Raw genomic sequence first — 15,415 nt, forward strand, 5'->3', positions numbered from 1 at the left:
AATATAATGGTTCAGTTCTGAGAATCCTCCCAAACCATGGAGTGCTAGTACAATGAGCAGCGACGAGCATCAGGCGCCTCTGCCTTCCCCTCTGTGTGTAGGGAAAGACTGGACACTCAGCTTCTGTTTTATAGCAAAGAACTCATTCCGATGAAATTCATTCGACAAAACGGGACTTATCCACATCCTGGCTTCGTTCTTAATGGCCACGTGGAAATTCCCAACACAGTAGAACCTCTACTTACGACCGCCTCTACTTGGGCCCAATCCAAGTTGCGACCACAGCAAACCTGGAAGTACCGTATTTTTTGCTCTATAAGACTCAATTTTTCCCTCCTAAAAAGTAAGGGGAAATGCGTGTGCGTCTTATGGAGCAAATGCAGGCTGCGCAGCTATCCCAGAAGCCAGAACAGCAAGAGGGATTGCTGCTTTCACTGTGCAGCGATCCCTCTTGCTGTTCTGGCTTCTGAGATTCAGAATATTTTTTTTCTTGTTTTCCTCCTCCAAAAACTAGGTGCGTCTTGTGGTCTGGTGCATCTTATAGAGCGAAAAATACAGTAAATACTTCTGCCATTTGCACACGAGCAGAAGCAGCCGCCGCCGAATGCGTCTGCACACAGCGGCGCTTCTACCAGCAACCCAGATCGACTTACGGATGAACCTCCGGAACTGATTACGTCCGTAAGTAGAGGTTCCACCGTATATGGAGTTTTATCCTAGTACTAGTTATTTCTGAGAGCTTCTGCTGCTGGCATGGAAGCTTGTCAGCTTTTCACTGAGTGTTCACATGACAAATGGCAGTAGCATCTAGGCTGTGGATAACAATGTGTGTGAATCACCTCTGCGACAGTCCTCTAAATATGTAAGGTGGGGGAAGTAACAGAAAATAAATACCTTTGGATACTTTGGGATTTGAAGGGTTAGCAACGTGACAGTTCGCACAACTGTGGAGAGGGCATCGGAAACCCCTGTTCTCAAACACCGTGAGGCGAAACTTTTTCACACAAGCTTCGTGGTAGAATTTTCCGCAGTGGGATACAATACAGCGTTTCACTACTGACTTTTTCTCTTTACACACAAAACATGTGTGAACACCTAATAAAAAGAATTAAAAACAAGTTGAATGTTTTTAAACTCTAAAGACTAATACAAAAACACCTTACTTCTACTGGTAATTAATTAAAACACCAGAAACTGAAGTTTCTAAATTAAAAATCCGCCACCACACTTAATAAACATTATGACTGATTAGTCTTCACATGTACTTCTTCACTAATGCATCTCCTATGAATATTTAAGACCAAGATCCTAAATGCCTCTATCAGGGAAGCCAGAGTTTCCACCTTTTATCAGACATATTTTTTCAGCAGATGCACTATTTATACATCAGCGAGCTACCTGTATCTTAAGTTTTCTTACATTTCATTGCCCTGCCATGATGTGCAAGCAGGGCTCAATTTCTTACAGATAAAGACATTCCCAATATTATATATAACATGAAGTACATGCACTTTATGACACCCCCCCGAAAGGCAAATGTAACCAATCCCTAGGAAAGCCATTATGAGAGAAGACTGGGTGGGCCGTAACCCTGATCAGGGCAAACATCTACCTTAAATTATAGCTTTCCAAAAGTACATTCAGATTCTAGAACATCTAAAATGTCTCAGGGGTTTAGGCAGGTTTTGTATCCCAAACTGAAAATGTGTTTAGCACCGTAATAAAGAAAGGAACACAACACCTGAAAAGAGAGAGATGTGATATTCTAATAATGTAAAAAGAGGCCTGGTGGATTGATGCGAAAAGCTGCAGGAGATGACTGCAACAGTGCACTTTCCACTTGTGATTCGCAGCAACAACAGAGAGAGACATACTGCCTCTGTATACAGTGGTACCTTGATTCTCAAACGGCTTGTTACTTGAACAATTTGAACCCAATCTCTGCAAACACAGAAGTGTTCCGGTTTGCAAACTTTTTTCGGAAGCCGAACGTGCTCCGTTTTGAGTGTTATGCTTCCGTTTTGAGTGCCACACTTCCGTTTTGAGTGTTACATTGAGGTCTGCCCGTTTTTGCTATTTATTTTGCGTTTTTATTTTTGCGGCTCTTTTTGTGTGTGTGACTGTGTGAAACCCAGTTCAACTACAGATTGATTTTGTGACTGCAGTACATTGTTTATTGCTTTCATTTTATGGATCAATGGTCTTGTTACATAGCAAAATTCATGTTAAGTTGCTGTTTTAGGGGTTGCTTTTCAAAGTCTGGAATGGAGGAGTCCATTTTGCATTAATTTCTACAGGAAAATGCACCTTGTTTTTGGAACGCTTTGGTTTTGGAACGGACTTCTGGAATGGATTAAGTTTGAGAACCAAGGGACCACTGTACATTTCCACAGGCAGGTTCACACAATCCATCACAGAAGCACCACAAGCAGAAAAAAGTAACACCGCAAGGAATGTTTACTGAGCAACTTGTTCCTGATTACCCACGCAATTCAACCAAGTCCTAAACTTGCAAGAGAAGGCAGAGCTCTTTCAGATCACTAGCCGAGAAAACCAGAGGAAAGCCTTCCCGATCCCAAATAAGAAAGATTTTTTGCAGGGGGGGGCGGGGCTTAGAATGAACTTGATAATGGAAATCTTATCCTCCAGCTGAGCATAGCATTAAAAGATAACAATTTCTTCAAACGAAATATGCAAATATTGCTGGCATGCATGAGTAAAGACTTGCCTGAAGAGCATTCGCTGCAAATAAAGTGTTCCGAGGCCTTTCCAGAGAACCCGGTGCATCTTGCATGAAAAGCACCAAAACACCGTCCTTCACAGAGCAGCAAGTCTCCAGGCTTTTCACAGAGCTATGGGAAGAAAAAAAGTTAAGGAGTTGAAAAAGGGTACAGGATACTAATGAACTGTTTCTGTCCTTCTCGGTTACCTTTCTCAGTTTTATGACATATTTAAAAGCACATTTCTATTCCACAATTTCAATCCTGTATGTATGAGCAAAGGAACAGGAAAACCCTCCTCTCTCCACTCATTAACAACCTTTTTGATCCTTCGGTGAGAGCAATTAAAATCTTGCCCAATTCTATTTATGCCTACAGTGCAGTGCATAAGAGATCACTTCAGAGTACAGTAATACCTTGGAAGTGAAACGGAATCCATTTCGGAAGTCCATTCGGCTTCCAAAACATTCAGAAACCAAAGCGCGCCTTCTGATTGGCTGCAGGAAGCCGCGGAAGCCACGTCGGACGTTTGGCTTCCAAAAATAGTTTGCAAACCGGAACAGTCACTTCCGGGTTTGCGACGTTCGGGAGGCAAAACATTCAGGAACTAAGCTGTTTGACTTCCAAGGTACGACTGTACATAAAACAGGAGCCTGTCGCCTACTCAAACAAAATGTCTCCCTTACCTGACAAACGTATTCTTTCCTTGTTGCTCCTCCACGGTCAGACTTCTTGTATGACAGAGAGGCTTCTGCAAGACCTTCGTCTGCACTTTCATAAGGAGACTCTGATCTCTCGTCTCCTTGACTGTCTGAAATCTAAAGGAGAATTAATAAAAGGAGGAATTCAGTGTCACATTCTTCCAAATACTGTTTGTGCAAGCGCTGCAGCTTGCCAGATGCAACAACCCCCTCTCCCCTCCCTGCCCCCCCATGCTGTTCTAAGGGTTCCCCCAACCTCCCCAGAGCCAGTCAGGGGGCATAAGAGAGGGGAAAGCCCCATTTTGCAAGTGCAAGTCCCGGCACAGGGCTTCCTCTGATGGGGTGTGTTAGGTGAATCCTGCCCAAACTTTCTTGCATTCTCATTTAACAAACTCCTTTTTGTGTGACAGAAGACCCCTGCAAGTATGAGTGTGCGTGGCCCACTGTTATCGACTAGGCTCTACTATAAGCAAAAGGGAAATTGTCCTAAAAGGAAAAAGCATTTATGACATTTCAATGGAACATCTGTCAATTACTCAGTGAGTGAAATGTTTCCTATTCTGACATGGGTGCTTCCTAGTGGATAGGCTGTCTAAGGGTACTTAGAATGGAGCAGGAAAAACCTATTCTTGGATCAAATCCATCATTACTGTTAATAGTAGTAGTAATAAATAATAATAATAATAATAATAATAATAATAATAATAATAATAATAATAATTTATTTATATCCCGCCCTCCCCAGCCAAAGCCGGGCTCAGAGCGGCTAACATCAAATGTATAACACATTAACATAAAATCAGACAATCAATTAAAATACATCCTCAAATCAGATCAGGATCAGAATAAAATCCAATCGGATGGCAACCCGCAGATTAGGGTTGGGGACCTTAAACGCTCACCAGGCCCAACTGTTTGTTCTGAACTTATATGGACCTGTGAGAAAAATTGGGAGGCCACTTTCATGCAAGTTCTTATGAAAGGGGAAAGGGAGTCAGGCTGTGCCCTGGCCAAAGGCCTGGTGGAACAGCTCCGTCTTGCAGGCCCTGCAGAAAGATGTCAAGTCCCGCTGGGCCCTAGTCTCTTGTGACAGAGTGTCCACCAGATTGGAGCCACAGCCGAAAAAGCCCTGGCTCTAGTTGAGGCCAACCTAGCCTCTCTGTGGCCTGGGACCTTCAAGATGTTTTTATTTGAAGACCGTAAGTTCCTCTGTGGGACATACCAGGAGAGGCGGTGCCGTAGTTTACGAGGGTCCTAGGCCGTATAGGGCTTTAAAGGTTAGAAACTAGAAACTGGAAGAGAGAAAAGTTCCAAGAGGGGCCTGTCTGCTGAATGGCTCTGTGGTTCTGCAAGAAATCTCCTTGTAGATTTAGCAGTGTTTCAGAATCTCTGCCAACAGCACAGAACAATATCCAGTGAAATATCAGTGGACCACAATAGAATCTGGTTCTGAGCCAAGGTAACGAGGTGTTATCAATAAGGAAATGGGAAGTGAGGGGGAAGCCAAAGAAGCATTAAGAGTCAGCTGATGGTGCTCGGGAGAAATAAATGCTAAGACATAAATCCAGACAGTTAAATTTGAGGTCATGAAATTTAGCTAAATGTGTTTAAAACTTACAACCTGGCTGCATATACAATGTGATTCCAACATGCAAGTATAGAAACTGATAGAGAGTTCAGAATACGGCTTTCAGAGCTTACGGAGAGCTTTCTCTCAGAGTGAGGACAGCACAGTAACTAAAGAGGCACTCTTTCCCCAGAAGAAAAATTGAATGTGCATTGCCTCAAAAAGTGGCCCAGATATGCTACCTGATATAGGACGCTCTCCTTCACTGAGAGTGATATCCTTAACATGCATACTTACAAACTTTGCAGAATTCAGATTTTCTTTGTGGTTATTTGACAAGTACAAAATCTACATAACCCTAAAAATTCTAGGAATTCTCTTGCACAATTTTGTGGAAGTGAACCACCAAAATTATTTGCTAAATTTGCTGCATATTAGCTAACACACTAAAAATCACTTTCTCCAGTTCATTGCACATGGCAGATAATGTATTTGTGTTCGGTTTTAACTGCTGTTCCTCTCTTTCTTATTGTTTTTATGGCCTTTTCCATCAGGAGAGTAGGATATAAATGCTTAAATTAACATACATAAACACAAGCAGACAACAATAGCAATAACTGGGTTAACAGCTAGTCTCAACCAAGGTGGTCGAGGGTTTTAATTCCTCCAAGCCAGCTCCAAAATTTTGTCCCACTAAAATGCTTACATTGTTCCAGTTTCCTATATTAGTTTGTATGCTTTGTCATCATTATTTTAAATTGCACTGTCAAACCCCCTGGAGATATAAAGGTCTAGAATATAAATTACAAAAAAATAAAAAATAAGCAAGTTAACTTTATTTATTTACACAATTTATATACCACTTTTCCAGTAAGTTTCCACGTATAATGGAATGTGTTTTAGGCTTTTCGTGGTTTTATCCCTCTGCAGAATTGGGGGAGCCTTGTGAAATGAGGCCCACCACCAAAAGACTGATAAATTCCTAGGGGCTCTGGAATATTTTTTGGCAGTTATGGTTGGAATAGCTGCTGAAACCCTAGTGGCCCTCAGGGATTACTTGGGTGGTTGCTATTGATTGCTCCCGAGTGCCCTCTTCTGCTGAGCAGAATCCACGCAACATCTTGGTACACACTGGAACTGAGGGCAATGAAGCAAGCAGGAATACAGCGGGGTCACAAGTGGGAAAAGGCTCATGACTGTCTGGCTGAAGTGAGAGACTATTATCAGTCCACTCCGAGTTAGTGATGGAAGTGTAGAAACCGTCCCGTCCCCCCTGCACCCTTTCAGTGTTGTCCGGAGGAGCTTTCCAATGCGGTGTAGGACCTTTTGAAATATGGCCCAAGGAAGGGATAGCAGAACGAACGGTAGAAAGCTGTGCTGCGTTTGCAAGATGCTCGGAGGATAGTCGCCTGTATCCATCAAGACTTGGGCTCCACAAATAAAGCAGCGTCAATCGTGGAAGTGTCTGATCTGGCTTTGTGGAATGACTTTTGAGTTATTCGAGCTTGAAGGATGCGGACAAGGTGCCTGGGCGAGTCTGGTCAACCACTTGTATACTTGACTCTTGCCATCCATTGCTTATTTTGTCTAGCAGGGAGTCGGATTCTCAGCTTCAATAAAATAAGCCATTATTATATTACCCTGAAGAAATCTAGCCTATAAGTCAGTGGTGAACATTCCCTTCCTGGCCAAGGTGATCAAAAGATCAGTACATCAGTAATCAAAAGATTTGGATTACACTAATCTCACTTTGGGATTTTTAGTTGGGTTTCAGGGCTAGTTTTGGGGCATAAACTATGCCTGACACAACCTTAGTTGAGAAAAAGACAAGAGGACTGCTTCCTTATTGATTCTCCTGGACCTCTCAGTGGCTTTGGATGCAATCAGCCTTCTGTATACAGCTTTCTACATTACATCTGGGAGACAAGAGGCACTGCTTGATGATTCTGCTCCTTTTGGGATAGCCATTTCCAGAAGACAGTGCTGGGGGGAATATTGCTGGATCCCCTGGCGGTAGTGCTTTGATGTTCAGCAGGGTTCTGTTTTTTTACCTGTGCTGTTTAGCATCTACATGAAATACTAGGTCTCTAGAGATCTGTTCTGAGGTGCCACCAGTATGCAAATGACACTTAACTTTAATCTCTCTCTTTCATCAGATGCTGGAAATGCTGCGGTTGTCCTGAAGCAGAGCTTGGGCATGGGTTGGTTGGATGAACTGGCTAGATAAGGGTGAATAAACCAAGTTCCAATCGAGATAAAAACAATGTCTTCTTGGTTGGTGGCTCATTCATCCACTTAGTAAAGCACTGTTGTTGGAAGCTCAAGTAGCACCTGCAGCTTGAAGTGTCTTTTAGCAGCTTCAACTGATGCACCAACTGTAACCTTGTCTGGATCGAGTTGGCTTGACCACAATTTCCCACAATCTAGTAACCTCCCACTTACCATGGCAATGTATTGTATGTAAAAGGTAAAGGGACCCCTGACCATTAGGTCCAGTCGTGACAGACTCTGGGGTTGTGGCGCTCATCTCGCTTTACTGGGCAAGGGAGCCGGCATACAGCTTCCGGGTCATGTGGCCAGCATGACTAAGCCGCTTCTGGCGAACCAGAGCAGCGCACGGAAACGCCGTTTACCTTCCCGCCGGAGCGGTACCTCTTTATCTACTTGCATTTTGATGTGCTTTCGAACTGCTAGGTTGGCAGGAGCAGGGGCCGAGCAACGGGAGCTCACCCTGTCGCGGGGATTCGAACCGCCAACCTTCTGATCAGCAAGTCCTAGGCTCTGTGGTTTAACCCACAGCGCCACCCGCGTCCCCTGTATCCTATGTAGGGCTGCCTTTAAAAGTAAGTCTCTAGAAACTGTGCTTTGTCAGCTGTGATGGCTTCCAGTCCATTTCTGGGCCCAAAATGAAATATTGGCTTTCATCTTTAAATCCCTAAGTGGTTTGGGATGAGGTTACCTGAAAGACCACCTTCTCCCATATTTAGCTACACAAACCTTAAGGTCCTCTTTGGAGACCCTGCTTGGGGTGAATCTTCCGCACCCCAAATGACTTAAGGCAGGTTAGCAGCAGGAAGAGGTTGGTTTTGGTAATGGCCATACGCTGTGGTCTAAACCACTTTTCCACCTTTGCACGAAGTGTACAAAGAAATGTATTAAGGGAAGGCATTATTTACACAACACTACCATGTAAACGGTATGTAGCGGGTGGAACTAGGGACGCGGGTGGCGCTGTGGTCTAAACCACTGAGCCTAGGGCTTGCCAATCGGAAGGTTGGCGGTTTGAATCCCCACGATGGAGTGAGCTCCCGTTGCTCGGTCCCTGCTCCTGCCAACCTATCAGTTCGAAAGCACATCAAAGTGCAAGTAGATAATAGGTACCGCTCCAGCGGGAAGGTAAACAGTGTTTCCGTGCGCTGCTCTGCTTTCGCCAGAAGCAGCTTAGTCATGCTAGCCACATGACCCGGGAAAACTGCGGACAAAAACCAGCTCCCTTGGCCAGTACAGCGAGATGAGTGCTGCAACCCCAGAGTTGTTCGCGACTGGACTTAACTGTCAGGGGTCCTTTACCTTTTTTTAATACCAGTTATAGTACACAGCCTTTTCAGGGAAGCTAGCCTGGAACAGTCTGTGTGGCCATTCTGGCCCCAGCTGAACATCTGTCTGTTTACTCATGCCTTCCAAAAAAATTGTGTGCTCTAGGCCTCTCAGTTTTAAATTAAATAATAATCTTGAGGGTGCTGTGTGCAAATGTTTTTGCTGCATTTGTTTCGCTTTGATTTTATGCTTTATGTTTTATATTTACATTATTTCTATTGTAAGTTGCACAGACCTTTGTGTTATGCAACAGGATACAAAAGCTGGAGAGAGAGAGAGATGATAGATAGATATAGTAATAGTAATAGTGGTGTACATAGAATAAAAATAAGAACGTGCACTTCATGGGCTTCCAGCTGTTTTTCTGACCCAATTCAAAGGGCTAGCATTAACCTATAAAATCTGAAAATGGTCTGGAGCCAGATAAATGAAAGAGACCACTTGTCCCCAGTATGAACCTGTTCAGATGCTTAAGTCATCATCAAAGCCTTGCTCCCCCTACTCTCTGAAATTAGACATCTTTTTTGGTGATAATATTCAGACTTTTTCCGCCTCAGGGAGGTTTGATGTAACCTCAACTCTCCCTTCTTTAAAAGTAAGTAAGAGCTTTCATTTTAAGAAGGCTTTTGTTGTTAGGGTTAGGCATGATTTTTTACATCGTTTTATTGTTGCACTGATGCAATCTGGATTTTTAAAAAAAATAATAATTATTTAATTCCACAGTATTTAAATTGTGCTATATTGCAATGCTAAGCCTTCTAATTAGCCATCTTGGATTTCTGGCACGAAGCAAAGGGCAGCACATCTATGGTTTAAATAAACTGTTTATTGTGTAAACAATCCTCTATTTACTTTCAAGTGTCATCTCCGAAAGTCTATTGAATGTACAGTGGTACCTCGCAAGACGAAATTAATTCGTTCCGTGAGTTTTTTCTTCTTGCGAGTTTTTTGTCTTGCGAAGCACGGTTTCCCATAGGAATGCATTGAAAATCAATCAATGCGTTCCTATGGAAACCGCCTTCAGACCAGGTCCGGGGACAGTCTGTCCCCCGACCTCTTCTGAAGGCTGGGGGGGGGGGACAAGGGCTTTTCTTCCCACCGCCAGCCTTCAGAAGGCTGTTCTGAAGGCTGGCGGTGGGAAGAAAAGCCCTTCTCCCCACCTCCCGCCCCGCAAGCTCTGGGGACAGGAGGGTTTTGCTGCCGACCACCAGCATTTTAAAAGCCCCCGGGACAGTGGAGACTTCTCCGCTGTCCCGGGGCGATTTTAAAATGCTGGCGGGCGGCAGCGAAACCTTCAAAAGCCGTCTTTTGAAACACGCTGCGCTTCTCCGCTATCCCGGGAAGGCAGGCGGGGGGGGGGAGCAAAGACTTCCCCCCCCCGCCTGCCTTCAAAAGCTGTCCAGGATAGCGGAGAAACGCGCTGCGCTTCTCCGCTATCCCGGGAAGGCAGGCGGTCGGGAGCAAAGACTTTTGCCCCCCGCCGGCCTTCAGAAGAGGTCCAGGACCTCTTCTGAAGGCCGGCGGAGGGCGAAAGTCTTTGCTCCCGACCGCCAGCATTTTAAAAGAGGTCCCCGGAGATTTCCCTATGGGCTTTCTTCTTGCGAAGCAAGCCCTTAGGGAAATTTGTCTGGCGAAGCACCTCGAAAAACGGAAAACTCTTTCTTCTTGCGAGTTTTCCGTCTTGCGAGGCATTCGTCTTGCGAGGTACCACTGTACTGCAAATGTCATATAAGATTTGGGCTAATATAGGAGAACAGTGGGGGACGCAGGTGGCGCTGTGGGTTAAACCACAGAGCCTAGAACTTGCTGATCAGAAGGTTGGCGGTTCAAATCCCCACAACGGGGTGAGCTCCCGTTGCTCGGTCCCTGCTCCTGCCAACCTAGCAGTTCGAAAGCATGTCCAAGTGCAAGTAGATAAATAGGTACCACTCCAGCGGGAAGGTAAACGGCGTTTCCGTGGGCTGCTCTGGTTCGCCAGAAGCGGCTTAGTCATGCTGGCCACATGACCCGCTGGTTCCCTCAGCCAATAAAGCTGCATGCTGGCTCCCTCGGCCAATAAAGCGAGATGAGCGCCGCAACCCCAGAGTCGGCTACGACTGGACCTAATGGTCAGGGGTCCCTTTACTTTACCTTTAGGAGAACAGTGAACATGACAAAGTACCGTTCAATTTTTGAAACCTTTTAAACACGCCTGGACAGACAAAGCACCCAGCTCTAGTTGCACACGGCTAGTCATACTACTGGTTCCTAAAATGAAGATACACAACTTCATCCACATTAAGAGTTCGCTGCCAACTGGACAAGCACTAAGAAGATACAAAATGCTGTCCAAATGCATACGCATGAACCAAAGCCTGCACCCAAGCTATACCCATTTCCACGTCAGCTAGGGTAAAAGAAACAACAAAAATAAAATGTCAGAACTAAATAAAAAACAATAATAATGTTTAGTATGAATTTAAAATACAGCACCAGGAATTTATGGTACGCATTTGGAATACCTTAAACTATAGGAATTGGGAAATTTCCAGTTTGAATCTCACCTCACTAGGTGGTTTTGGACAGATAAATGGCCCTATATCCAGCCTTCATATTTAAATCTCCAAAAAGCCTGCCAAATAATGAAATACATCAAGAGAATTTTTATCAGCTAGGCCTTTGCATTTGCTCAGCCTTATCCATCTCTGGAGCCAGCCAGGCTCTAAAGCAAATGTCAGAACTGTAGCGTCAACCACATAGACCATTTTAAATTTATGACAGCTTGATTTAGGATATATAATAGCTTTCGTTATTGTTAGTAATTCAGTATTTCATATGCAATACAACCTACAGTGAAAAGAGCATAATGGCAAAGTAATATTATAGAGATTTCAGAAATTTATAATCTCTAAAGTAGGAGCCAGAAAACGTTTTAATCTGTAACTATAGGAACCTAGGAATCTCCATTATACCGAGTCAGACCATTGGGTCCATCTAGGGTTTCAAAGCAAGATTATCTCCCAGACCCACCTGGAGATACCAGGGATTGAACCCAGCATGCAAAGCAGCAGGTGATCTATACTGAGCTACGACCCTTCCTACAAAACCTATGTTTAAAACCACAGAACAACAGAGATAGTTATTCCAAACAACCTGTACTAACAAACTAGGCTCCTCACCTAACCTTACCGACCAGCCACACTCCCGGTAAATATCAATACCCTATCCAGTAGCTCTTTGCTTGTGCATTAAATGCCAAGATGCATTTAACGTCTTTCTTTGGCCAGAGCATTTCGCCATTAGAAAAAGAGTACTACAGAGGTGAAACCACAAAGTTCACTGAAATCTGAGGAACTGAGAGCAGTGGCAAAGTGGAGGCATTTAGGGAAACATACGGGGAGCAATGAAGAATCACATTAGCCTGCCTGGGCATTTGGCGAAAGGGGCTACAATTATTACTATAGAAAGAAGGCTACAAAAATGACACTTGGGACACTCACAGAAGTTTTGTTGGTTCTTATTCATATTTATTGCTGGATGATGTATGTGCAGGAAAGAAAAGTACAGCACGTGTTAGATAACAAACAAGTTTTAGCATGTTGCAGAAACACACATAACTGTGCATGCACGTAACACTCATTTGGCATTTCCTATTAATATAGGAAATGATGTGGTACAGACTACTTTTCTAAAGTAAGTTATCATACAAAATAAATTTCTAGCTGATCTGACAGCAATTGGCTGATTTTACCATGAAGGTTTGCAGTCAAAACACAACTAAAATGTCATTTGCAATTTGGATGCAGCGAGATGGCATCCCCTCCTACGGGATATATTGAACCATAGAACTCGAAACTCTCGTTTTTCAGACACTAACGGTGCTGTTTAGCCAATGGAATTATCCAGCTTTTGCCCTTGACAACGTTTGACGCCCCGTCCCCAGGAACCTAATCCTCATATAAGATAAGATCTACCCATATAACACAAAGACAACTGTTGAAGCCTAAGGGGTTTAATGGCTTATCTTGTCAAATTCCATGCGGTATACTTTGCTACAGACAAGAAGTATGTTGGCTTGAAGAGGATAGGAATATCTGAATATACCTTTTAAAAAAAATGAACTGCCAAATATTTTCTTTGCTTAAGATATTCAGGAAAGGAAAACTGGGGGGGGGGGGGGGGACACCCTTCACTTTCAAGACAAAATTTAACAAGCCTTGCTGTTCACATAAAAATTGGTAGAATACACAAGAGCACTATATGCCGCTGATAAAAGCTGATAAAGCAAAGCAACCCAGGAGCAAGGCAAAAATATCTGTTTAGTCTGATAACCTCAAAAAGGTCATGGGAATCAATAGGTTCACATTGCCTATTTGCAGTGCTTGTGAAACTTAACAATAGCACAGTGTATCACAGCACCCGAAGCAGCGACACCTGCAAATTACCCATTTTTGAATACAGTGCCCAATACAACCCTAGGACCTTATGGTGAAGGGCAGGTGAGAAATCAAATTAACAACAGGAAGGAAGGTAGCAAGGAATTCCTGCTTTATTGGTAGGAAATCTGTATTATCTGCCTAGGTTAACTATTACCTAACAGACCTAACAAGAAAGAGGAAACAGATGCAAAAGTGCTTGACTGGCACAATATTCCCTTGTAATAGGGTAACTCTTTTTTGGGTGGCTGGGGAGGCAGGCAGCCGAGAACTGATACTAACACAAGTAAGTTTCTCAAGCAGGCATACTTTCCGTCTTTGGAAGCCTAACCCAGAAACGTGTTGAAAATTATTTTCTTTTCCTTTGTCCCCTAAAAATGAATTGCATTCTTGAGCATTCCTGCTGCTGGTGAACACTGTCTCCTGCCTGCTCTGATTTATTTCTAAGGGTTTGGAAGCAGGAATGGGAGAGCGGGATGATCCAGGAGTCTTACTCACTATGTACCACCATGGTAGCTAGCCAGGAAGAGGAGCTGCTGACCTGCTTTTCAGCTGTGCGGCAACCCCCACCGCAGGGAGAAATGGAGTCACGGCAACTAACAGGGAAGGAGGAGGAGCTGAGACAAACGGCCTCCCCCTCCCCGTCTTCTCTGTCTGAGCAGCAGCGTATCACTCGGGCACAAAACAACCAGCCCTTCAAGGAGCAGAGCTTGGTTTTGCAAGGAAAGAGTTCAGAGCTTGCAATGAACCATGTTGGCCAAGCTTTCCCAGCTCAGCAATGATCGTAGCTGTCATACCGACTGCAATTCTAGCCACGGAGGCAACCTCGGCCACCAGCGACAGAGCTGGATACGGAAGTACCCCCAGACCTGCTCCTTCAGGGGGAGTGCAAGCCATCCAGGGCAGGCAACTAATTTCTCAGACATGGGAACCACTCACCAACAGTGCCTCTGTCTTCTCAGGATTCAAAGCTCAGCTTGTTCTTCCTCATCCACTTCACCATTGCATCCAAGCATTAGTCCAAGGGCTGCCTGGCCTCTCCCGATTCAGATGTTATGGAGAAACAAGAGCTGAGTGTCATCAGCATACTGGTGGCACCTTGACCCCAAACTCCTAATGACTCCTCCCAACAGCTTCGGACAGATATTCAATGGCACTTAAAGGAACTCTCCTACTGCTACTCTGCACCCAATTCTCATTCAAGAACACACAACGGACTACAGTATCAAAAGCCGGCAAGAGATCAAGAACCAGGAGCAAAGTCGTGCTCCTCCCATCTTGCTCTGGCCAGCACTAAACCCACACTGGAATGGATATTAATCGTCTGTGTCACCCAAGAATGCTTGCAGCTGCTCCCCCACAACCCTCTCCATCACCTTCACCCAAAAGGAGGTATTTGTAAGGGCGGACAATTGCAAACAATGTGCAATTTCCATTTTTGCAACAGTCAAAGAGATTAAATGCACTACTGGGGCAGGAGAACTGTCCTGGGAATCCCTTCTCCTTCTCTCCTTCCCTAGCAGGAAGAATTGTCTTTCCTGGTTTTCCATTGCCGTTTGTTGCTGAAGGTTACCGCGTGGGGGAGGGGTGAAGCAGCGAGGAGCAAAAATCATTTTAAAATCAATTTGCTGCATGGGTTCCATTGAAGTTTTGTTCAAAGTGAAAGGTTCTGCTGCTGCAAAATGTTTTGAGAACCCCTAGCCCAAAAATGTAACTGATGAAATGGAGCTCACGGAGAAAAGTTATAACAGTATAAGAAACTTCTCTTGATACCGTACAGCTTTCAATGAACACATGATAACCTAGTGACCAGGCACTAGGGGAAATAATTCAACCTTCTAAAGTCCAGAAAGAATAAGACCATGAAATGGCGCAGAACCAAGAGAGGGTAGGCACAGATAAGCCCTTTCTTCCCAAATGGACATAAATCCACATTAATTCACAAGAACAGAATCCTCATTTTGCCACTCAAGAGTGATAGGACGTCTAGCACAGGTACATTTAAAAATAGGAAGGATTTCAAATATTCAGGTTGGGCATTTCCTTCACCCATTACCAATTACCAAAAAGTAATACACAACCCATGATTGTGAATTTATCTATAAAGACACATCTTCCAAGTTACACGGTCTAGATTCTAGGCTGTCATCTTCAGAGGGAAGAGGCAGGAACTGCAGATCCTGCAAATTCGAAGTTGTTAGACCAAGAGTTCACGGCGTCATAGATACACGTTTCTCTCTTTCAAAAGACTAGCACTGAGTATCTCTGGCTCATTAGTTCAGGGCAAAGGAGGGCATACATTACTTGGATGGGAAGCTGTCAGGAGCCACACTCCCATATACAAGTGCCAGATCTGAATACAAAGCGATGTTGCATGGTAACATAGATGTATATTTAACTGCACTCAACTTTGCT

General features: G+C 44.1%; 1 protein-coding gene across 1 annotated transcript in view; it reads right to left on the reverse strand.

Annotated features, from left to right (window-relative positions):
* The window catches only part of NSD2 (nuclear receptor binding SET domain protein 2), a 59,108-nt gene that overhangs the window by 21,090 nt on the left and 22,603 nt on the right, over positions 1–15,415 (reverse strand). The window contains exons 11-13 of the mRNA XM_053387738.1: positions 3,407–3,538; positions 2,729–2,852; positions 895–1,095 (exon numbers count right to left, since the gene is read on the reverse strand). Of these exons, the coding sequence (XP_053243713.1) occupies positions 895–1,095; positions 2,729–2,852; positions 3,407–3,538 (457 nt within the window). The remainder of the gene's footprint in view (positions 1–894; positions 1,096–2,728; positions 2,853–3,406; positions 3,539–15,415) is intronic.

Source organism: Podarcis raffonei, chromosome 5 (genome assembly GCF_027172205.1).
Source record: "Podarcis raffonei isolate rPodRaf1 chromosome 5, rPodRaf1.pri, whole genome shotgun sequence".
In the NCBI taxonomy this organism is placed as follows: Eukaryota; Metazoa; Chordata; class Lepidosauria; order Squamata; family Lacertidae; genus Podarcis; species Podarcis raffonei.